The sequence below is a fragment of the Paramormyrops kingsleyae genome, chromosome 12 (genome assembly GCF_048594095.1).
Source record: "Paramormyrops kingsleyae isolate MSU_618 chromosome 12, PKINGS_0.4, whole genome shotgun sequence".
NCBI lineage: Eukaryota > Metazoa > Chordata > Actinopteri > Osteoglossiformes > Mormyridae > Paramormyrops > Paramormyrops kingsleyae.
This window is the reverse complement of record NC_132808.1, coordinates 6,690,460-6,715,127: the sequence shown is the minus strand read 5'-3', so window position 1 is coordinate 6,715,127 and position 24,668 is coordinate 6,690,460. Positions and strand designations below refer to the sequence as shown.

The 24,668-nt window shown below is 44.7% G+C and overlaps 1 protein-coding gene across 1 annotated transcript in view; it reads left to right on the top strand.

Moving 5' to 3' along the window:
• atrn (attractin) overlaps positions 1-24,668 on the top strand; it is a 124,050-nt gene that overhangs the window by 68,353 nt on the left and 31,029 nt on the right. Inside the window, exons 23-25 of the mRNA XM_023799986.2 lie at positions 1,304-1,382; positions 1,653-1,810; positions 17,878-17,939. Of these exons, the coding sequence (XP_023655754.1) occupies positions 1,304-1,382; positions 1,653-1,810; positions 17,878-17,939 (299 nt within the window). The remainder of the gene's footprint in view (positions 1-1,303; positions 1,383-1,652; positions 1,811-17,877; positions 17,940-24,668) is intronic.

Genomic DNA, 24,668 nt, shown 5'->3' with positions numbered 1-24,668 from the left:
GTGGGTGGGTGAGTGAATCAGTCTGTGGGTGAGTGAGTGAATCAGTCTGTGGGTGAGTGAGTGAATCAGTCTGTGGGTGAGAGTGAGTGAATCAGTCTGTGGGTGAGAGTGAGTGAGTGAGTCTGTGGGTGAGAGTGAGTGAGTCTGTGGGTGAGAGTGAGTGAGTCTGTGGGTGAGTGAGTGAGTGAGTCTGTGGGTGAGTGAGTGAGTGAGTCTGTGGGTGAGTGAGTGAGTGAGTCTGTGGGTGAGTGAATCAGTCTGTGGGTGGGTGAGTGAATCAGTCTGTGGGTGGGTGAGTGAATCAGTCTGTGGGTGGGTGAGTGAATCAGTCTGTGGGTGGGTGAGTGAATCAGTCTGTGGGTGAGTGAGTGAGTAAGAGTGAATCAGTCTGTGGGTGGGTGAGTCTGTGGGTGAGTGAGTGAATCAGTCTGTGGGTGAGTGAGTGAATCAGTCTGTGGGTGAGTGAGTGAGTGAGAGTGAATCAGTCTGTGGGTGGGTGAGTCTGTGGGTGAGTGAGTGAATCAGTCTGTGGGTGAGTGAGTGAATCAGTCTGTGGGTGAGAGTGAGTGAGAGTGAATCAGTCTGTGGGTGAGTGAGTGAGAGAGTGAATCAGTCTGTGGGTGGGTGAGTGAATCAGTCTGTGGGTGAGTGAGTGAAGAGTGAGAGTGAATCAGTCTGTGGGTGGGTGAGTCTGTGGGTGGGTGAGTGAATCAGTCTGTGGGTGGGTGAGTGAATCAGTCTGTGGGTGAGTGAGTGAAGAGTGAGAGTGAATCAGTCTGTGGGTGGGTGAGTCTGTGGGTGGGTGGGTGAATCAGTCTGTGGGTGGGTGGGTGAGTGAGTCTGTGGGTGGGTGAGTGAGTGAGTGAGTGAATGACCATATCAAATTTTTGGATGAGTCATTTGGGGCAGAGGGAGCAGATTTATTTTATAGTTTTTGAAAATGATTTGCGGTTCTTTATTTCTACGATCTTGCTCTGTTTTTCTCTTCATTACTTAGCTCTCCAGTCCTTGATTTTGACTTGAATGCCGCTGTTTTTCCCATTTGGAGAATGTCATAGTTCAATTTTCAGTTTTGGGAGAATCGCTTCAGTAGAAATCTGACATGATGCAGCTGCTGTTATACCAGGGAATGGGCTGGAAAGAAAACTGTCGGATAAAAATGGGTTTGGACGTCATGCTCTTGAAGTTGTGGGAACTTTTCTCTAGTTGCTGTGGACAGGCACTGCAATAATATGATTTCCTATAGCATGTCTAAAGCCATTTATGTGCCTCCAGAACATCTGTGTGTCATTTTCTTTTCCAGCAAAATCGGGACCTAGACATGTTCATCAATGCTTCAAAGAATTTCAACCTAAACATTACTTGGGCCACCAGTTTTGCAGGTAAACAGGGCTCCAGCCCAGAGACTCAAGTGAATAATTTAAGGAGTTATTTAAAGGTGCATCTGATCCCTCTACAGTGCATCTCATTGTCAACAAGGAACAGTATGTGGGAGTAGCTTGCTGACATATGGATAAATCTTTGTATTTCTTTAGAAATGCACCTTCCCCTCTCCCTCATGTATCAGTCTTTTCTCCCTTAATTTGATCTTCTCTCTTTCCATTCTCATCATCTCTATTTGCTTTTCCCTCTCCATCTGCCCCCTTACCCAGCGGGAACCCAAGCTGGAGAAGAGATCCCCATTGTGTCTAGGAGTAACATCAAGGAATTCAAGGACAGTTTCTCCAATGAGAAGTTTGACTTTCGCAACAATCCAAACATCACGTTCTTTGTATATGTCAGCAACTTTACTTGGCCAATAAAGATACAGGTAAGAACTGTCGCCATGTTGCAATGTTTCAATGTCTAGCACTGTCAGGGTTTATATTTATTAGTGGGCAGCCCTGGCAAAGCATGGCATTATGCGTGTTGTGCTCCTTTATCTGTCTCCTCTTAAGTATTTACCTTTGTCCAAGAAAGAAAACTGATGTTGTCCCTGAAGAGACAAGAGGTGGATCACCAACTTTATCCTCATAATCTTAAAGAGCTCAGTAGAGAACATGCATAACAGAGACCTGTTGGACTTATCTCATGGAGATATCAAAGCAGAAGGCACAGCCAGACAGAACAAAGCGAATTCTGTTGAACTGACTGAACAGAGCTTGTCTAATGGGGTCGTCATAGTCCCGTGGCTTTCGTGCAGTCTGACCCTGTGGAGAGACACTACTGAGTGTCCAAGAAAAGGTCTGCATCTGCTTCTGTGCATAAGGATGGAAATCTGCTCCATTTACCATTGTCGTTCTGCGTTCGCCCAGTGCTGTTTGCACAGCATATCAGTTGCCGTGTGTGTTTGCTCGTACTTTCCTTTCTTGTGGTTAAGCCGAGCGTGACCCGATGTGACAGTCGCACCTCTTGAGCAGTACAGACCATGTGAGACGCAAGGCCCATAGGTGGAGTCACTTTAAATGGTCTAATAAGCGTTCCCATTGCTGACACTGGCCCGGCTGCTGTAGTGATTTACCGGTGTAGCCTCCTGTCCTGGTCAGGTGGATCTGGTCAGTTTCATAACTAGCCATCTGAGTTCTGTTTAAATGTGGCAGCTGTGTCTCATTGCCCCCCCTCCCCGTCATCATGATTGAATTTGCCGCTTGCCCCTCCCAGGCATCTGACGTACTCTTGATGTGCCTGTTCTTAGAAGCACTGAGGCTGTGGTTTGTTGTGTCCTAGAGAGCTGAATACTCACTCTTTCCATAGAGCACCTTGGCTATGGATGAGCATAATGTACAGCTCTACCTCAACTGATCCACTTATATAGTGAGAACCAATCAAGCCCAAAAATGTATTAGGAATGTTTGCCCAACCGGTCATAAGGCAAGGCTTTGTCCCCTCCCAACGATTCTCCATTTTCCCCTGTTTCTGTGTGGCACTGGTGGGATTTATGTGTTGGAAGTCAGATGAAAAGGCCGCAGAAGGACTCAGCTCGTAAGGCATTGACAGGTGCCGGGAGTGTTCAGGCAGCCCTGCTAAGTTCACAGTACGTCTGAAAGGCAACTCTTTCTTTATTCGCTGGTTTTCTTTGACTGTTAGGTCATTTTTCCAGCTCAGGCCAGCTTAGGGTTGTTTTTGCCTTTCTAATGGACACATAAGCATATAAGCCTATTACATATTCAGCTGTATGTTTTTATGCTGTCTGGCCAGCTTCCCGGTTTCTCGCCAGCGTGCGGCCGCTGTCTGTCAGGGGGACAGAGCTCCTCTCAATCTGGCGGCCTCAGGTCGGGTGCCTAAAGATTTCTGAGCCTCACTGGGGATGGGGGGGCGGCCTTCCTGAATGGGCCTCTCTTCTTTGGTGATGCAGCTAGTGGGCATCACTCCAGCCTCCCCACACCTCCCTCCCTGGCAGAGGTTGACAGGCTCAGAAGGGCTCTCTCATACCAGCTCCCTGCCTGGTCTGGCCAGTTATCACTGCTATAAATCAGCGGGGGGGGGGGCATGTTGGTGGCATTAGGAGAGGGGTTGGTGGCTAACAAATGTACAAATCAAGTGTTGTCGAAGTGCTGCTGCCCCTCAAGTCACTGCAGGCCCAACAGTGAGGTGAGGAAGCAGGCCGAAGTGGGGGGGGGGCTACCCAAGGGCATTTCTCCCGTAACACCTGCTCCGGAGTCCACCATGGGAACCGACTCATGGACCCTCCGGTGCTGAGGGGTGGACAGAGACATCGCTCATCGCTGTTCGTGTTGCCGGGATGGCCTGTGCACGGGGGGCTCTGCCTGTTCCCTGGCTGGCCCCCACCACAGACTTGGCGCTGCCTTTTTCCTCCCCTCTCTCTCTCACTCTCTCTCCCCCACAAGCGAAGGCTGTAAACCAGGGGCTGTGCATCACGCCTGCTTCCCCAGACCTTACTGGCAGCACACATCTGCTGCAGCTCAGTCCTCCTCACTCCCCTGCCCACCTCCTTTCTGCCTCTTTTAAAACTTCACTTGTTTATCTCTGAGTTCGGTATCGGGCGTCCCGGGATACCATGGAGGTGTACCGTCTGTGACGAGGTAACGCTGTACTCTGCACCAGCCTAGTGTGGGCCGGGGTGCGCGTGCTGAGGGGAGTGAGGGACCATGGCTGCCATTGTCATTGTGTGTGTGTGTGTGTGTGTGTGTGTGTGTGCAAATGACTGCTATGTGTTTTTAATTATGCTTTGTGAACACAGTGTGCATGCCCTTTTTGAAGACACAAAATGAAAGATTTTCGCTTATATGAATTTAAGAATCGGGGCTTCCGGGTACCCTGTCCTGTTTGGTCTCGCTTGTTGCCTGGACAGGCTTGACATTGTTACCTGGCTGATTTGGTTCTGGTGGAGAAATCAGAAGAAGACGGGCTTCCAAACTTGGCTCTGGAGAATGTTCACTTGGTCGGTAGTGAAGCTAGTTGTATAGTTAGAGTGGGTGGTACATATGTTTTTAATCACTTGCTTTGCCTGAGCCACATTTTTACCCCCATGTTACCTTGGTTACTATATACAGTTGGTTTATTTCTTTGCCTTTACGGGTATTTTCCAAAAGTTAGACAGGAGAAGCTCTGTGCAAAGTAGACGTGTTTCCATCTTGAAGCCGGCATGGAAAATATTGCTGTCAGATTATTTGTGCAAGGTTATGTAATTTATTCAATTTATCTGGAGTCCTGGAAGTGTTGCAACAACTTTGGCTTCCCATGATGATGAGAATTGAGTCAGATTAATAATGGAGGCTATTCCGCAGGATCATCTGACAGCGTGAGTAATTCTTGTGTAGTGAAAGTTAAAACCAGTGGCAGTGTAGCGTGTTTGGGGAGCTTTATTTTGTTGTTCCATTAATCTGTATTATTATTTATTATTATTATTATTATTATTATTATTATTATTATTATTGTTGTTATTTTTATCAGATATCACTCTTAATGTGCTAAAGCAAAATTAGAAGTTTAGCTTGAGGTTCCGATGAAATGTATTTCTCAATTGAGATTTTGTCCGAGATGTAATTTTCCAGAAACGTAATAGTTTCTGTAAGTGAACAGAGTTGTTAATGGAGCACATGTACTGCACGACTGCACGTGTACTCACGTGTACTCACATGTGGGAATCTCATGCCATAGCACATGCACATGCATGGAATTGTATCGTCTGTATGGATTCCTAATAGCTATTTCAGTTATCCCAAGTTTATTCTGAAATTTGCGGATGGTTTGCATTGTCAAATACAGATCAGTGTTTTGTCAAAGTGAGCCTAGACCTGGATTCAGAAAACAAGACTGCAAGTGGAGTGCAGCCCTCTGCAGCCAAGATCTGGGACATCGACAAGATAAAAATTAACACGTAGACTGTACCACGCATACTTTAATATGCATGCCCATTTTGTTTTAATTTAAAAATATTGTGTATATTATAAGCTACCTGTCAGTGTATAATAAATGTAACACATTTAATTGTTGTTCATTATGCCTGGTGTTGTTACTCATTAAAGATCAGGCATCAGTCATTCTTACCGAGCTAATGCCTGTTGGCTACGCAACGGAAACATTTCGGTCTTGTTCTGATCATGACCAGGCTTTACTGGCTAATGGTGATAGGAGCTGATAAGAGAACCTGTTGACGCGGCACCAGACAAAAGGCTCATCCAGTAACTGCCACACCATAGTTACTTTGTATGAATTTCTTGTCATTGAAACATGACCATCACAATACTAAAGACATTCTTGTAATAAATGTTTCTGGTACGTTATGTCTTTCATGACCATGTCACGAAAGTGAAGTAGGCAGACATTGGATTTTAAGGCTCATGATATGCATTGTTTTGTATTGCTGGTAGAATCTGCAAAGAACCTGCCCATACATTCCTTGAGTATGTTAGGTACTCTGAGAAATATGGGGATAGTTACTGTCATGGCTGTTAAGTCTCTAACACGTGCCTGAAATTGTATGAAAAGTGAGGCCATAGGATTCTTACCTTATGAAGTCATGTTCAGTAGGCAGTCTAGACAGCCCATGGACATTACTTTTGGTTTACCTGTCAGAGAAAGGCATCTGAAGGTCCATCGACAGTATGTGACAAACTTACCGACCTAGCTATTGAAAACCCTCAGAATGCAGTGGGTCGGAACAAGAAAAGATTTGGTGAGCATGCCATAGTGCACATTAGACAAAGATCTGTTGTCCTGTGGGCTCTAATCTACAGATGGCAAGGTTTATCGTAGTCAAACAACTGACTTTGATCAAGATGGGGTCGTGTTTCATATGCTGATTAAGAAGGTCCTGACTATGAGGATAATTGTCTGCATTTGAATGATAGCAATGAAACTGACCAGAATTTGTCTTGTTCCTAAGTCAAGTGAACCTAATTCTCCTTCTACCTAAGTTCATCCTCCCAGCTGAGGACCACTTACTGATGGGGAAGAGACATCCACAGAGGAACTTTTTGTATTGTATTGTATTGAAACTTGATAATGGTTTGCATTGTATTTTGTAATGTTGACTGTTGAGCCTACTCCTGGATTTGGAAAACGAGGCTGAGCACTCAAGTGAACTTAAGCTCTGTGCACTCAAGACACTCAGAAGATAAACACAACTCCCCCACGCCACCTATCTTATACAGCCTCACCATGTGCAACCCCATCCCACTCCCCTCCCCCACCAAAAAAGGCACCCAGTTGTTACATTATAAATGCTTTATGCAGAAAATTTGTATTGCACTTGTAACAGGCTAAGCAATTCCGAAAATGTCTACATTCTTTTGTCGAAAAGCGTGTTTTTGCGAACAGATTAACAGAATACAGAACAGCTAAGAATAAACAGAAGACTGATTATGACACTCTTATTATACCTGTATTATTCGAATGAGAAACATCTGCAGGACTTCTCTTGTTGCCACCCACTATCCTCATTTGTCTGTCTGGTGCCCATGCGACACTGGACATGCTCACCTTGCTGCTGGGCCTCAGCATTTGTGACTGTCTGCCTCCCAGGCTCCTAGCTGCCTTCTTTCACCTTCAGCTTTTTCGTTCTGCTTTTGGCAGCTGTACTTCATTTGGTGCTTCATTGACATTTCTACTTCATGCATTGGCCACTCTACTCCTTCGATGACTTTTCTTGACTGATTTGACACATTTGGACCGATCCATTAGAGGGAGATTAGCAGGTTAAACATGTTGAATACACCATTATGGCCCGCTCAGTCATTTGGTATTCTTGGTAGTAGTTGTGTATTATTTCTGAGTCTAAATAGTTGAAGTTGCATTATATAATTTTGGGTATTCAGGGCCCACTGAATCTGCCTGGGTTGCCACGCTCCTGATTGTACTCTACACATTTTCATGTATTAGTTTTTTGAAAATTGAGAAGTGTCACATAACCCTAACATTGCCTTAATGGATGCCTACATTTCCTTTGGGATTCATAAAGTATCTGTCTATCTATCTAATCTATCTATCCTATCTATCCAATCTAATGTGCTGTATCTTTATGGCCCCTTTAAGTGTAATGCTATCGTGACTGGATCCAAGCCAGCTTGAATGTACTATGTGCAGGCGAGGTGTATAAATGTCCACATGTAGCAATTGCTGTAGTGGTTTGGCCTGCTCATTAATCCCTATTAAACCTGCAATTGACTGTGCTTCTCTTCAGTGCTTGTAGAATGTTTTGCCTAGTTAAAGTCTTTGTTTGATCATATGTGGGCTTTCCTTACCATCTGGTCTCATCACAGGATCACTGGCTTGACCATCCACTCTGACCACAGCTACCTACTGATACACTCAGCCAAGGGGTGTATAGCTCATCAGATTTCAGATCTGTTCCCATTTTTAGAAGTTGTGGGTTCAAATCCCGTGACTAGCAGAGTAATCATGCCCCTACTGGACCCTTGTAAAAACACCCTAACCCCACTGCTCCAGCGACAGACTGACCTGCTCGCTGACATCAAACTTTCCTCACTTGTATGTTGCTTTGCACTAATGTGCCTTATAAGCAGATGTAATTATTGCAGGTCTTATTAACTAATCACATGCATTTTAGGCTCTATGAATTTGAGTCCTCCAAACAACTTATGAAATATGAGGTCTTGACCCATAGCAGAGTTCCTCTTTATCTTGGATGCCTGCTGTGGATGAAAATTGAGTCTTCTAATTCTGTCTCCATGTATTTGTAGTTTTTAGGTCATACTGGATCACATAATAATCCCTTGGGTAATTACCAGGAAAGCAGATGGTAAAATACCTGTAATAACGTTCTGGCCTGTTACCCTTCTAGATTGGGCTATCAACCGCCTTCTGCTGTATGCTGCCTAAGTATAAGTATGAGAGTGCGATCACAAGAGCCGCGTTCCGTAACAGGCTACCCCATCCAAGATGAGGCTCAGTGATGATTATATGAAACACTGAATTGGCTAAAAGTGGCAGGCAGTAAGTACTAATTTGGTGAACTAAACTCTGACTGTGTTGCATAGCAGAGACAAATCAGAATATTCTAACTCAGATTTGCTTGCTTAATGTGAATTACCCCAGAAAATTATGTGAATGCATCTTTGCACTGAATACACAGCACATTCTTCATTGATCCTCCCCCTTAATATTACTGTGGTCATCATTTAATACAGTGTTCATATTGCTAATTTGAATTTACCTATCCTTTTTTTTTCTTTAAGTTTCCGTTTCCACATTATAGAGAGCTCCCAGATCCACGTAGGGAGGCTTTGGAACGCCATGATCTGAGCACAAGCGAAGCGCTTGGCACGTTTTTCTGTTTCGTTGCCGGGAGACTATTTGGCACGTCTCTCCGTTTAAGTGCAATGAAAGTTCTGTGTTTCTTCGGTTCTGCCTACTTGCCGTTTCCTCCTGTCGCCCAGTGATCTATGAACTCCATCCCCTCACTGTCCTGCTTGGGCTTCCTTGTGATTTTCAGTATTTCCCCACACCTCTGCCATTTGAGTCTGTCTGCGTCATGAATGGCCTGCTTGTGATCACTAACGCAGTCCTCTTCTGTGATTCTGATCTCTGCACTGCCGTTCGTGTGAGTTCTTCTCCCGGCATCCGGCACACCGCCAACGTTTTCATGAGACCAGCGTGGGCGTGCGTCTCTGTTTTGGCAGCCTGGCAGAGCTGTGATTCTGTGGCCTTTTGCAGCTTTCTTTGGAACGGTCTGGCTGGCTGAGCCTTCCTCTCACCTCTCACACTCTTACCAGCCTGCTTGTCATCCTCAGTGCCTCACAGTGGCTGAACCAGAGATCAGCAGCTTGTTTCCTTTATTGATTGTTGCCCCATTGGTCACGAGGTGTGAAATCTCAGACTGCATGGAAACTCCTCCTTGAATTGTGTGCACATGCACGGATGGCTCCCAGATGCTGCCCCCCCCCACATTTCCTTGGCATCGGTGGGCTTGTAGACAGTATGACCTATGACCCCTGTATGCCGTGTCCTGTATCTGCAGGCAAGTTCCTCATTGTAGTCAATTCTCTCCTGTACTGCCTGCAACCCACCATGATAAACTGTCCCTGGCGCATATAACTGTCAGAGTTAACAGCTGAAATCCTGGCAGTCTTTACTATCAAAATGATGTAAGTTACGGCGAGCTGAATCAAGGATGATATGATTCGTTATTTATATGGCCGTCTTATATGTGGTTTCAGCCTAACTGCTCTGCCACTCATTTTTAGTGTCCGTTTAGCACTGGTCATCATAATCCCACCTGACTGGGAATGGAATGGTTTCGGCCGTACACTCTGGAGTATATGTGCCAGGTTTTATTTAAAGGATGCTGGATCTCCCTATTTTACTGGGTCCCACAAGGCTGCGGTGGAGGTCTTGTGGGACTGGCCTGTTCCTAAGACAGGCAGGTCTTTTGAAAATCAGAATCTTGAATGTATGTGTTTTTTTGCCTCTTGTCTGATGTCTCTTCATAATTGGCTTCATTGTCCAGAGTTTCCTGTGGGACCAAGATGTGACGGTGATGCAGTTCTGCTGAATTGTATGCAATGTAGTTTTATTGACAAAAAAGCTTTGCCGACACTTCGCTGGAACAAATCATAAGAATGTATGACCCAAAAGCATCCTGAGTGAAATTTAGACCTTGTTTCTAATGGAAGCGCTTTCGTTGACACGTTAACAACTTTTAAGTTGCTTTGAGACCAAGCGTTCCCATTTGCGTTATTAGATTCTGATGTACAAGCATCTTTCGAAAGCCCGTGATCTGTAGATGGTGCACCTGGTTTCCATGGCCTGATTATCCCCTTCAGAACTCTGTCAGCAGGATCCTCGCTGCTTATTTGAAGTGATCTCAGGTGGCTGTAATCTGTCCTTATTCCGTGCAATTCTACAATGGAGGAAGCTAAATTTGCTGATACTCTTGGTTTTACTGGTATGGTAGGCAGCACTGTAGGCAGTGTTGTGGGTCTGATCTCACCCCCTCCCCCCCCCTGCACATTAGGCTAGCCCACTGGCTAGTAAAAACATTGCATATATACTGGCGTCCCATCTAGCATGTCCCTAGTGTCCATACTGAAATCTAAGCCCTTCGATTGGGTACCGTGCTTTTTGGGGTTGCCTGCAGTCTCACCACAGCTAGTTTGAGTTTGGGTGGATGTCTTGTGTTTTGATGACCACAACATCCATAATACTATGGAGCGAAATGAATCGTCTTGTTGCTGACTTTCCAAATGTCTTTTATCCCCCCGTTGTTAGAAGTCATCAGTTTTTTTCACAAAATAACTGTGTGTTTGTTCATGGTGAAAGCAGCATGCACAAATAGTTGACCTGGTTGTGCAACGTCAGGCATCAGAATGCTGATGTGACCACACGACGGCAGTGGCCTCAAGCCACCAGATGTTACCTTACAGCACCAGTGCCAGTGGTTGTAATTTGCACTGCATGCCCTAATTGTCCCAAAGAGGGTTCTCCTGCATTTGTGTTCACTCTGAGCTGCTTGAAATTCCATACGGTTTTGGTTGTAGTCTTGGTTCTGAGTTTTTGGAATGTGGGGATGCAGCTGTTTGACAGACTGTAAAGAGTCTCTTCAGTTCCTTGGATGGTCACACGGTGGGCCAGTTACGTGCCTGATGATGCAGTCTGGGCAGCGTGTCATGGTTTACAGAAATGCTAAGAGGCATTCCCACAAAACTGAAGAGGACTGTATGCTTTCAATAGACAGTAAATCAGCATATTTGCATAGCAACAGAGCAGCTGCCGATCTCAACAGTCTGGGTGCTAAACAACAGTAAGGGATTCCAAGGTAAACAAATAGAAGAGAACCAGTGGCACGGTGCAGTGGGGCCAGGAGGGCATTGGGATTGGTCAGGCTGTTCATTGGCTAAAAGGGTTGGGCTGTTCATTGCTAGCCCCACTGACTGAGAATACAGTATTATGGGAAGATTTTGTCTGTGTTTAGTTATGCAGCAGCCATACAGGAGCTGATCTATTGTCTGTGGGTCTGTGACTTTGCCATGCAAAGGCTGTATAAAAGAGCAACACTCCATAGTTATTTCTTGGTAATTGTGTAATTTGTATATCGTAAGAATGCTCCAGTTCTCCTGATTGCCAGCAGATGGCAGTGTCAGGTCAGCCCAGCACGCTGCATGCTCCTCTGCTCATCTCTCGGCTTTCTCTCCACTGCCGTTCCCTTTCAGATAAGGAAACGCTAATGAAAGAGTAGCCCCTTTCAGCTCTTGCCAGCCTTTCAGAACCAGGACATTTGATGGAACAGTGATGGCACCCTAACCGTCTGCCAGATAGTGAATAAAGCATGAGACCCGCCTGGCATCTTAACACGGTTAACTCTGGTTAACATGACACTGGGTAACCCAACGAGGCTCTGATTGCAGAGGGTTCCTGGCTGTAGGAAGCGGCTGTTGACATTTTGCTCCTTTGTGTGTCCTCAATGCAGCATGCCTGTGTGTATACATGTGTATGTATGTCAGAAACCGCCTCATCTAGCAGAAGCACATGACACTACAGATCATTTGGCATAAATTATGCAAGCTCTGGCTTCTGCCCGTAAACCACAAAGAGGTATACGCACATTTCCTCCATAGAATATCCAACATGCATCTAGGTACTTCAGGAAGTGCTTCGAGAGTTCGAGTTAATAATGTCGCTTTATTGATCCCTGTGGGGAAATTCTCTTTTTGCTCACCCCATCTTGTTATATATGACACACAGACACATATATGTGTTAGAGCAAGTTTAGCAGTGAAGGGCAGGTGCCTACAGCGGTGCCCTTGGAGCCGTGGGGTAAGAGCCTTGCTCGAGGGCCCACGCATGTCACTCTTCTGCCCAGGATGCGCTCCAACCACTGCTTTCCGATCTGAGGCACAGGGACTCACTGAGCTTGCGCTGCCCCTGATGCACCAAGACTCCTGGGCTTATTGGCAGTTGTCCTTTGTCAGGTGCAGGTCTCGATGGCGTCTTCGTCCCATGTTGGCTGTCTGCTTGCTGGGAAGTCCCATAAGTCATTTAAAGAAATACGGTGGGCACTGGGTCTGCCAGGACAGCTGTACAGTGACTGTATCACTGGTTCAGGCAGGAATTCTTGGTGCTGATTGGAGTTTTCATCCCACTTTGATTTCTTGTTGCTTGAAAAGGAAAGAGAAATCCATTGTTCTGCAGTCGCACTTCTTAGAGAGAGAGAGGGAGAGAGAGAGCTAAAAGCAGGCAAACTGATAGCAGCATTTTGCCATGATGCATTTTGAACATCCATTCTCTATGAAGGGAAACTGATCTTTGGGCCTACCTAAGATATGTTTTGAAACTCTGAGAAGATCCATGTTAAGCTTAAATGTCTAGTTTGATATTTAATATTGGTATTTTAGAAATAATTTAGTTTCTGCCAGTTTGGAGTCGCCTGACTGGGTGCCTATTCCGCATTTGTTGCTGAGATCAGGCCCTCAGGTGTCATCTGACGCCGGCGTGACAGCCTGTCAGGTTCGCTTTACCATTTATTAAAATGTCTGCTTGCAAACATCACTTGTGATGAGTCATGGGGCTGATGGCAGTGACGTGAAAGACTGGTTCATCCAAAAAAAAAAAAAACCTAAAAAAACGCTGTAGCCAGTGACTACCGTTATGTACAGTTTCTGTGTTAGCGGCTAAAACGCACAATGGGAGGCTCAGACGTTCACTAAACGCCACCCACTTTATATGCTTTTCAGGTTGGTTTTCAGCTTTAGAACGATTTAAAATTAGGCTTTGCTACCATCCTTCTGTTGCCGTGTGAGAAATGGGCCTGGTGGCCTTTGTGATTTCTGGTTCTGAGGCCGGCAGTTTCTCTCTCCTGACTAGCATCTCCACTTTGGTGGTGTTGGGAAGGGTTACCGAGACCGCCGTGAGGATCAGGGCTCCTTCATTTTTCCTGAGATTAAGCCCTGCATGACTATTGGTTTTGACCATGAGTTCAGATGCTGGGGTTTGATGCAGCTTAAGCAGGGTCAAACTATTAACCATCTCAGCCATACCATCCTCACCCCAGCCAGGATCCCTCAGGTGCCATGAGTGACCACTGAACGTGGTTCCCTAGCACACTTCACCATTCCACCATCCCCCCTTCTTTAATTTAGCCATGGTTAAGGGGATTCCATGTATTCTGTTGCTGTGGGAAAGTCATCAGGTTTTATTCACTTTCATTCATGCTGGGCTTCTCCAGGGTCTTAAGTCATTCTGATCAAGGCCGCCTTTGCATACAGGATGGGCTCGTTTGGTAATGGCCAGCTCAGGCAGTATGTAGCTTTCTGCAGAAGGAGCTCTCCCAGAGATTCCACGGCTCCTTAAGAAGTATTAAAAAGAATTTAAAGCAATGTAGCAAAAATCCAGGCCTAAAATGGCATTACATTTAAAAAAAAAAATACAGTTTTGGGTATTAAATATTTTATTGTTTTTGCAGTTTAATCAAAGTGCTTGTTTTAATTCATAAGCAGAATTACTTATATTGATTAATGTTCATTTACGCTTTTTCGTTTATGTTAACATGCTGCTTCAATTATGGGGAACTTCAGAGAACAAAGTTGTGGAAACAAATTAATGTAACCTACCTAATGAAACTTACTATAAATTTAGCTTTATATTCGATATCCGGTTCTCTGGCTGTGATATCTACCAGCAGAAGCAATCCAGGCAGTTTTTAATTACAAATCTGAGATGACCACCAGCAGAAATGCTCACGATCATTTTTGTGTTTTGAGCAGTTTAGTTACATCTGCTAAATCTTGTTAATACTTAGAGGCAATTGCAGCTGGTATGAGTTGGGCTGGGTATTTCCAGCAGAATCGCTTGCTGAATTTTGCCTGTCACTACTCAAATAATATTCATCTAACTTTGCCGCCACCACACACGGAGAAACATTTATGAAGTATGGATCAAAACATTGATTCTTTTGATAAAAAATGAGATTATTTGTTGCTGCAAGAGGATAGCATAAAAGATTAAAAAGTAGTTTCAATAAGCTGAAATTAAATTTAACTGAAGAGATGGCTCATGTGCAGTAGCATACTGCTTTGGATAGTTATGGCAAATGGAAATTTATTTTTATTAACACAATCCTAACAATACTTATATGGTTTCTAGGATACTCATTTAATTTCCATACGGCATTTATTGCTGCTAAAGGATGACTTAAAACATTAAAAGCAGCCTTGAAACTAGGGCTGAATGGTATTAGAAAAATTTACATTGCAATGTATGAAATCTGTGATATATTAGTAAACTATAGCCAATTAGAAATTATCATCTACCAATACAGTCTGTCTTTACTCGGAAAGGCTCTACTGGTAAACAATTTATTAGAATGAATTTCACAGAGCATTAATTTCAAAAAATGACTGTGACAACTTTAATTTACATATAAAATTAACAGCAGCAGCGTTATCAGATTCTCTTACACTTCTTGCTGAGAGTTTTGGCAACAAGACACAAAGCAGCGCAGACAAATCACTCGCTTTTGCTCATTTTGCTTATTTTGTCTTTATGGAATCCAAAATATTTTCATACGCTGAAAACGAATGTCTTCAGAAGGCCTGTCACAATTATTACATAATCCCTTGATTGCGATTATTTGAACTGACCTCAATTATTTTTTGAATAATCATTAGAATCGTCTCCATCTGTATAAAAATAGCTGAATGAGACAAAACTGTCATATTTCCATCACTATTTCCACATTGTTTTCTACCGTGTAATGTTTGGCTGGTGCGCATTTAATGACATCATCTCATTGCATTTCTGAATCAGTCCATACCACCTGCACTATTTGTACCTCGCAGGTCTGCACATGCGCAGCATTACACTTCAGGACAGTGCCCAATTTGTACCACTCCATTTTACAACATTTTCATGAGCCAGCCTGATCCCATTAGTATTCATTTTCACTGCTTCACGTTCATTTTACGGGCTGGCTGCTCATGAGTGATCTCCACCAGTCCAGAATATCAGCCAGATATTCCGATTTTGGATTCTTTGTGTTCTCTGTTTAAGAAAGGTTCTGCATAGCACCTGCATGTGTGTCTCGTTACGGTGGGATGACTGTATATGCCCCTGACAGCTGCCAATATTATGCTGCAGCAAAGCCAGTATTGTATGCCAATAGGACAAAGAGCTAGAGAAATGTAGGCTATTTTTCCAGTTTTTTCAGATCCTACTGCTTTGGAGTGATATAAACAGATGCACATAACTGTTACGCAAATATGCATTCGCCGTAAAGCAATACACGTGGAAATTTCTTGTAGCAGTGCAGATGCGTGTGTATTTTATGTGCATTAACGCTGTTATGACAAGAAATTAGCGCACATTTTAGCCTTTATGTGGCTAATTTGTATGACTTTCATGATGTAATGCGCAGTGTACATGTAGTAGTTTCTTGCCAAAACACCGTGAATGCACATAAAATAAATACGCATTTGTACAAATGAAGAATGCATACTTGCGTATCAGTTATGTGCATGCCTGGATATAAATATGGCTTAAACACAAAATTTCAGTTTAGAGTGAACCAACGCTGTATGTATTCCAAAATACCATGTCATTGTATAGCAGCAATTTCACAGATGACAATATCAACTCACATTTCAGATATGGGAAATTTAGGTAATAGTGCCGACCAAAAAACTGGAAATATGCGGGCGTGAACATGTAAAATGACAAACAAATGTATCACTTTTTTTTATTTCAACAGAATCATTAAACCCAGGGGTCAGTATTATGCTTCACAAAGCCGGATTTCTTGCTTAACCAGATGCCTTGTCAGATGTAAGGTACCCTATAGTTTAAATGAGTTTTATTTTGGTTCACTTACATTTACCCCAGACTACCTTAATTCCAATAATTCCAATTCGGCTTAGTTTATAGTAAATGTAAACAATATGATTTGCCATAAAATGGTAGGATGAGCGGATAGGGCAATGCAGACATGTGAAGTAAAATCAGGCTGGTGGTATGGGATCAGGAAAAGACAACGCTAACTGTTTTTCTTGAGGCATTTTAACTTATTTGTCAATGTCATATCAGGACTGTACAGTTTTTGTTTACAAAGCTTAAATGGCAAAAGCATTTTTATTTATATGCTTCAATTCAATATTTAGTTCTTTATAAGGTGTATATGTAATATTCAACTATGATTAGGCTAACTCTAGGCCAATAGTGTTATAAAATGAACAGAAAAAAACAATGAAATCATTAATCGCAATTATTTGTATGACAATTAATCTGCAACTAAAATTTCATGATCGTGACAGCCCTAGTCTTCAGGTGATCAGTTTTTGTTTGCCTCAATCATTTTGGCTAAATTCTTTGCAAACATGCCACACTATGAGTAGACTGCATTCAGAGCTCACGCAAAAAAGCGGAGGTAAACTTTAGAACAGTTAAATCTAAAAATTATTAGACAACAGGTGAATCACAGCTGATTATGTTGCTGCTGAAGTAATTTTTAAATTATTGTATTGCTCAATTTAAAGATTTTTTTTCACATTTAAAAGCTGTCACTCAGTAACTGGCAGTGAATGAGCACAGTGCAATTATTAAGAATTATGCATAAAAATACCTAATTTGAAAATCGAGTGGTATGCATTGTCCATCATATTCCACTACTTAAAGCACACTTTACTGGACATCTGTCTCATTTTTATTTGTAATTATTAGTCCATTTATTCTACCTTTTTCACTATAAATGGACAATTATTAATAAACATGTATTCGTATATGGGTTGTGTATGTATTGGGGATCTAAATACAATAACGATCCTTGTTCATCTCTGTCTCTGTGCCTGACGTCAAATCTGTGAATAAAAACAGCCTGGCTTGCTTTTGTTGAAAGATAATACAGCAGGAAAAATATCAATTTTGAACGTAATCTAAACAGCACAATGTGGTATTTAGCTTCATGCTGCACTTTCCTGTAGGCTACGGTGAGAGTATCGGAAATGTCAGTTCTGTCCAAAATGGCTCGAAAACCAATATTTACAGACATGGTTGCGACCACTATCTGGAAACGAGTGAGGAGTCTTTTGTGCTGTCAATAAGAAATGGTTCCAGCTCGACACAGTGGGTGTTAAGGTTAGAGGAACTGTCTTGTTTTGGTGAGCTGCTATGTCATCTGTTATGTATACACATATTTATGATTCTGTATGATTGTAGGTTTGGGTGCAGTTGTAAACAAGAATAGTCTTCCAGTTCATACATTTTAAGGTGGACAGTTATGACAATAGTAAGCAGACAACTGGCAACAGATGGTAGTGCAATGTTGTAACTAATTAAAGCTTAGGGTAGCATTGAAATCCTAGATGTGGTACTACAGAGGTTTAAAGAAATGTTACGTTCAATGTTCTGATGCCTGCATAAACCTTGTCTTCTCTAATTCCCCTCTCTGACTCCCTGTTCTGATGTTGTGCCTCTTTGGTTGTCTTCTAGATCGCCTTCTCCCAGCACAGTAACTTCATGGACCTAGTACAGTTTTTTGTCACCTTCTTCAGGTAAGCATGGCACTTTCCAGCCAACACTGTTCTGATTGGTTCATTCTCCACATTGCAGGTGCTTCATCATCTTGGTTGGCCCAGCTGGGTTCGACTCCCCATTGGCAGTGGGGCTGTTTCCCATTGACTCTTCACTCCCTGTGGTGTCCTACCTAAGACTGATAACCGGTTGCCAGTGTGGCACATTGCTTTGAAATTGGTGCTGTTGCTATCTGCACGAGGTTATCTCTGTTCAAACTCTGCCCTTCAGCCAAGCCTATAGCAGATTGTGGAAGGTAGATGGAGCCCAGTAGCAGCAAGCATTTATACTGTGGTCTATGCTGGACCCTGCATATTTTTCATCGAAACACTGGAATGGCTTTGGACTGCAGGATTTATGCGCAGACCTTGGATTGGCTATAGTCATAAATACCAACATGAAAATGGGGTCTTGTCTCCTTTTTACGTTATGTTTGTTGTGGATGGGAGCACCTAGTGCTGGCCAACAGTGCTGTAATGTGTTATTGATCCAAGAAGTGGGCAGGCAGGACGGGACTCAAGGGTCTTCTGGGCTCAAGGTTGTGTGGTCCTTTTATAGGAATTGTTCTGCACTAGAATTCTTAGTCTCCTTGCAACTTTGAATAGGAACATGAACACTTCAGAATGTACTAATCTGGACTCCAAAGATCCAAATGATGGTTAGTGCCTCAGCACTCCACACTCACAATGACTATAGGGCTGCAAGGGACGTAGCACGCACCTACGGAGTCTGTAGTTAAATGATGCTATGGTCATCTTTTCAGCAAGCTATTTTATTAGCTTAGCCAAAGGTCGTCGCATTGAATTTATCAAGGACATTTATACAGGGATTTGGACAAGGATGAAAATGGGCAGTTCAGTCGCGTGGAGACATGCCGTCAGCAGAGGTCTCCACAAAGCATGTATGCATAAATGCTGGCGTTGGATTAGAATGGGATTCTACTGGATAATCCTTGAATGGCCACACAAGTATGGAAAGAAGGGAAGGTTTGAAATGATGTGCCAGTTATCACGGCATGTAGAGTGACATGTAAATGGGGCCCCGGCAGAGACTAGTATGAACCTTTATATTTGGTCAACAGTGCAATTTCAACACTAAAACCTTTCTCTAGCATTGTGTGTGTGTGGCACTGTGTCACTCGGGTATAAATTGGAGGAGATTGCTCTGGGGTTTCAGCCTGGCCTGAAAGGTTGTCCCTCATTCCCAGCAACTACGTTAATGACACCCTGCCCATGGTGTATAATCAGCGTCACTCATCCACCCCAGGGCTGCCTGAACATTATCATAGCCATTAATTCGGGCTCCTCATCAGGTCCAATAGGGTTCTAACTGCTGACTGATTCAGCTTGTCTTTCAGCAACACTGATGGAATTTGTTTATTCAGTGCCATTGACTGGCAAAATCCATTGAAGACTCCCTTATGCTTCTGTTAAAGTGATTACAGTGAAATCTGCTTCAAGGACTTGGGAGAGGTTTACTTTTGGAAATGTCTTTGAAGACTCTTGTAAATTGCTGGTAAAAGTTCTGGTTTTCTATATTTTCTATAAGTTGTACAGATTTCAACTATTATGCAGCCTCAAACACTTTTCTGTATAATGTGTATATATATATTTCATTAAGTGGAAAGTTAGATTACTCTGCTTATTTAAGATGATGATGTATGAGTGAGTTATAAATCGGTTTGTTTCTGACAAGGTTTCTGAAATGGTCTTTGATTTTCCTTGTTTGTGGACATAGTGTGTTGTGTGCATGAAGATTACAAAGACCAGTAGTTTAACTTGGATTCATTAGTTTAAATCTCTCTCTGGTAAGGCAGTGCTATGACCAGAGGACTTTCAAAAGAAGAAACACTATCTTCGGAAAATGTCATTGGGTGAGATTTGCATTTTGTGTGCATTTCAGGGTGACAACAGAATTAGAATTTAGTGATCAGTGGTCATTGTCAACACACCACAGCACACAGTGCACAACAACGAAATGTGACCTCTGCATTTGACCCATATGTGACTTCCGTGACATAGCAGGGGACAGCTAATTCAGCGCCCGGGGAGCAGTGCTTGGGGACGGTACCTTGCTCAGGGTACCTCAGTGGTGACTTGCTGGTGGGGGATTCGAACCTGCAATCCTTCAATTACAAATGCGCTACCCTAACCATCAAGCCACCACTGCCCAACAGGTATCAATCTACATGGCTACTTGGCCATTAACCATCTTGTGTGAAAGGAATTGGTCAGTTCAACAGCCAGAGGGTCTGGAGCTGGTGAAGGACAGGATAACCTCAGCCTAGCACTGCCAGCCTTCACTGATTAGATCGGGACAACCACTGTGTGATCGCAGGGTACGGGGCGGGATCGTCGCTGTGTGTGGAGCTCGGCCTTCTCGGGGTACGGGGCGGGATCGTCGCTGTGTGTGGAGCTCGGCCTTCTCGGGGTACGGGGCGGGATCATCGCTGTGTGTGGAGCTCGGCCTTCTCGGAGTACGGGGCGGGATCATCGCTGTGTGTGGAGCTCGGCCTTCTCGGGGTACGGGGCGGGATCGTCGCTGTGTGTGGAGCTCGGCCTTCTCGGGGTACGGGGCGGGATCGTCGCTGTGTGTGGAGCTCGGCCTTCTCGGGGTACGGGGCGGGATCGTCGCTGTGTGTGGAGCTCGGCCTTCTCGGGGTACGGGGCGGGATCGTCGCTGTGTGTGGAGCTCGGCCTTCTCGGGGTACGGGGCGGGATCGTCGCTGTGTGTGGAGCTCGGCCTTCTCGGGGTACGGGGCGGGATCGTCGCTGTGTGTGGAGCTCGGCCTTCTCGGGGTACGGGGCGGGATCGTCGCTGTGTGTGGAGCTCGGCCTTCTCGGGGTACGGGGCGGGATCGTCGCTGTGTGTGGAGCTCGGCCTTCTCGGGGTACGGGGCGGGATCGTCGCTGTGTGTGGAGCTCGGCCTTCTCGGGGTACGGGGCGGGATCGTCGCTGTGTGTGGAGCTCGGCCTTCTCGGGGTACGGGGCGGGATCGTCGCTGTGTGTGGAGCTCGGCCTTCTCGGGGTACGGGGCGGGATCGTCGCTGTGTGTGGAGCTCGGCCTTCTCGGGGTACGGGGCGGGATCGTCGCTGTGTGTGGAGCTCGGCCTTCTCGGGGTACGGGGCGGGATCGTCGCTGTGTGAGGAGGTCGGCCTTCTCGGGGTACGGGGCGGGATCGTCGCTGTGTGTGGAGCTCGGCCTTCTCGGGGTACGGGGCGGGATCGTCGCTGTGTGTGGAGCTCGGCCTTCTCGGGGTACGGGGCGGGATCGTCGCTGTGTCTGGAGCTCGGCCTTCTCGGGGTACGGGGCGGGATCGTCGCTGTGTCTGGAGCTCGGCCTTCTCGGGGTACGGGGCGGGATCGTCGCTGTGTGTGGAGCTCGGCCTTCTCGGGGTACGGGGCGGGATCGTCGCTGTGTGTGGAGCTCGGCCTTCTCGGGGTACGGGGCGGGATCGTCGCTGTGTGAGGAGGTCGGCCTTCTCGGGGTACGGGGCGGGATCGTCGCTGTGTGTGGAGCTCGGCCTTCTCGGGGTACGGGGCGGGATCGTCGCTGTGTGTGGAGCTCGGCCTTCTCGGGGTACGGGGCGGGATCGTCGCTGTGTGAGGAGCTCGGCCTTCTCGGGGTACGGGGCGGGATCGTCGCTGTGTGTGGAGCTCGGCCTTCTCGGGGTACGGGACGGGATCGTCGCTGTGTGAGGAGCTCGGCCTTCTCGGGGTACGGGGCGGGATCGTCGCCGTGTGAGGAGGTCAGCCTTCTCGGGGTACGGGGCGGGATCGTCGCCGTGTGAGGAACTCGGCCTTCTCGGGGTACGGGGCGGGATCGTTGCCGTGTGAGGAGCTCGGCCTTCTCGGGGTACTGGGCGGGATCGTCGCTGTGTGAGGAGCTCGGCCTTCTCGGGCTACGGGGCGGGATCGTCGCTGTGTGAGACTCGCCCTTTTCCTTACTCACCATAGCATTACAGATTACCATGTAACAATATAGTTCTGGTTCTGAAATTCAGTAATTTTTATTACTTTGAATTTGGAATTTCTATTACTTTCTGTCAATATTAAATTCTAGTTCCAGTCATAGTGATTTTTAAAATCAATTGAATAAACTTCATTGAGCCTTGCTATTTTTTGGAAGACTTTGTTGCTATTGATCTGTAGTCTCCTAACCTAAAAAAAAAAAAAAAAAAAACTATCACATGTAATGAGTTGGTTAGATATTTCTTAGATTTATGTTGCAATTGTCTGTGTGGGAATTGATTTTTTCCACCTTACCTGCAATAGTTTTTTTTATTTTATTTTACCTTGAGAATGATTCCCCTGAAGGTTAGAATAGATCCAAGACCATGGTCTCTTAGGTTCAGCCACGGTGGCCAAGGCACTCGTTGGTCCTGGGATCTTCATTCGTGGTGTGGAGGGGCCGCACTTCAGCATGACCCAGAAAAAGGCACATCCCCGCTTCTGGTCGGTCACACACGTTCCTTTGCCCTGAATATGCGTGACTTCAGAACGTATTGGCTGCTGCTCCACTGCTGATGGCTGAGGCTGCTGCAGTCCACAGCTCTGGGGAATTTTCAAGGGTCGTGTCAGTACACGTCACGAAGAAGTGCTGTGCTTCCAATGCAAAGATTAAATTAGACAGGTCACATTAATGCTTTTCCCACACTTTTTAATGGGTTCAAAAGGTCACATTTTAAAATATATTATATAACTGTTTTTTAATACCTCTTTCAGAGTTATTTTACAATTTTTGGATCTCTTGTACAGTAGAAGTGAAACATCAGGACTCTGATAGGGATGTTACTGTGCTTTGTTCAGCTAACACAGGTGGGAATTGTGGAATGGGGTGGAATTTCCCATTTCATCTGTCTGCTTTATACTGCATATATTGGAACATCAATAGTTATGGTGCTTATGGTAAATGCTGCAAACCCAGAATGCAGAAGAATGGTCTATCCAGTTACTAGGTGTGTGTTTCTGTCTGTTTGCCTGTCTGTTATGAGTAGAATACTCTGACATACTGCCTCTCAATTTCCAGATGATTAGAGCAGCGATTTTCAAACCAATTTGAATTTGAATTAACTTAAATAAACGAGTCTTGGGTCTGCAAATCAAAGAAGCCAAACCGCATATGCTTCATTTAAAATTCACTGGCACATCCAATCAGATTTGTGCAATAGGCATTGATTGGTGTAAATTGCAGAGTGCGTTTCATGCTTGATCATAGCGTTACTTTAAACCTGTACTTGATATTGGGTCATGACTGAGCTGGCATGGTAAATATTGGGTCGAGAACCACTGGATTAGTGTTTGATGCACTGTTTAATTGAACCCCTGATATTTACTTGGTTTGCACTTGGATACCTTTGCATACTTTTAATGAAACTTAATGCATTTACTGTAAAAATAATGTGTTTTTGTTATGGGAGAAAGTTGGGAGGTTTTTTTCCCCTTTTTTCCAGTAAACAGTTGAACAGTTGCACAGCATAATTATTGTTTATACTGCTGTATAATGAGAGATCGTGCTGTGTGATTTTACCACAATGTCAGATTCTACTCACTTTTTACAGGTATCTGGACAGCCGATAGAGGCCAGGGAACTGGAAACTCAGAAAGCTAGTAAGCTGGGTCGAGCCAGAAGGCATGAGGCTCACACTCGTTAAGACCCAGCAAGGCCTGTGAGCTGCTCCGGGTCACAGGTTTGAAGAGCCCGAGCAGAGATATGGGCTTGGGGCAGATGTTACTCTTTTGCCCTGTGTTCTCACGCCAAGTCAAGTTTTTTCGGAAACATTGAACCAGGGCAGATTCTCGGTGAATAAGAGAATAATAAGACCTAAACATTTTGTCAATGAGACTCTGTAGGCAGACTGCAGATGGCATGTTTAGAGGCATGGCAGAAGCTTGTGTTTTTTGAGCTTCTGTGGCTGATCAAACACATCAGAGGTCCTCCTGATTTCCCCACAGTCCCTGGCATTTCCTACCCCGAGAAGGGTGCGGGAACTGCTCAACTGTTCCTCAGAATCCCCTTTGCTGGCCCGAGGTTGTAGCCGATCTCCAAAGCTTGCATGCTGAATTGAGAGGGCCTTCCCATCAGATGTGAAATAAAAAAAAAATAGTTTCAGGGGTGGCTGTATTTCAGCCACGACACACACAGCTGATTTCCCTTTAAATATGTCCGGGTGCGTATGTGGATCCTACTTAAGGGCACTTTTCCACCAAAACAAATACGTTACTTTTGGTACTTTCACTTTTCCATTGACTTTCAGCTGAGTACCGGTATCGAAAGTGCAGAACCAGCTGGGGTACTTCTTTAGTACTTTGGGGTGGAACTTGAAATGCTTTCTTTGTCGATTGGTTATGCGAATAACCTGCCGCTGAAACGCAATACAAATACCACCTTGAAAGCAGTTGTGAACTCAGAAAACAATGCTAAACAAAAAATAAAAATAAAACATAAAAGGAGCTCAGAAATTTCTCACAAACCTGTCTTCGAGTGATTTAACCCTCTGGGGACGAGGGCATTGTTGGCGATGTCACGTATCTTCCTCGTGTATTTCAGTTTGTATCTTGCTGAAATCTTTATATAGAATCATGAAAAAAATGCTGACTAAATCTGTAATCTGCCGTCTTTTCAAAACGTCCATTGTCGTGAGTATTAAAGTTTTTAAAATTAGGTTAAATAGGTAAAACCATGTCACCTTATTTTGCCTGCATCGGGG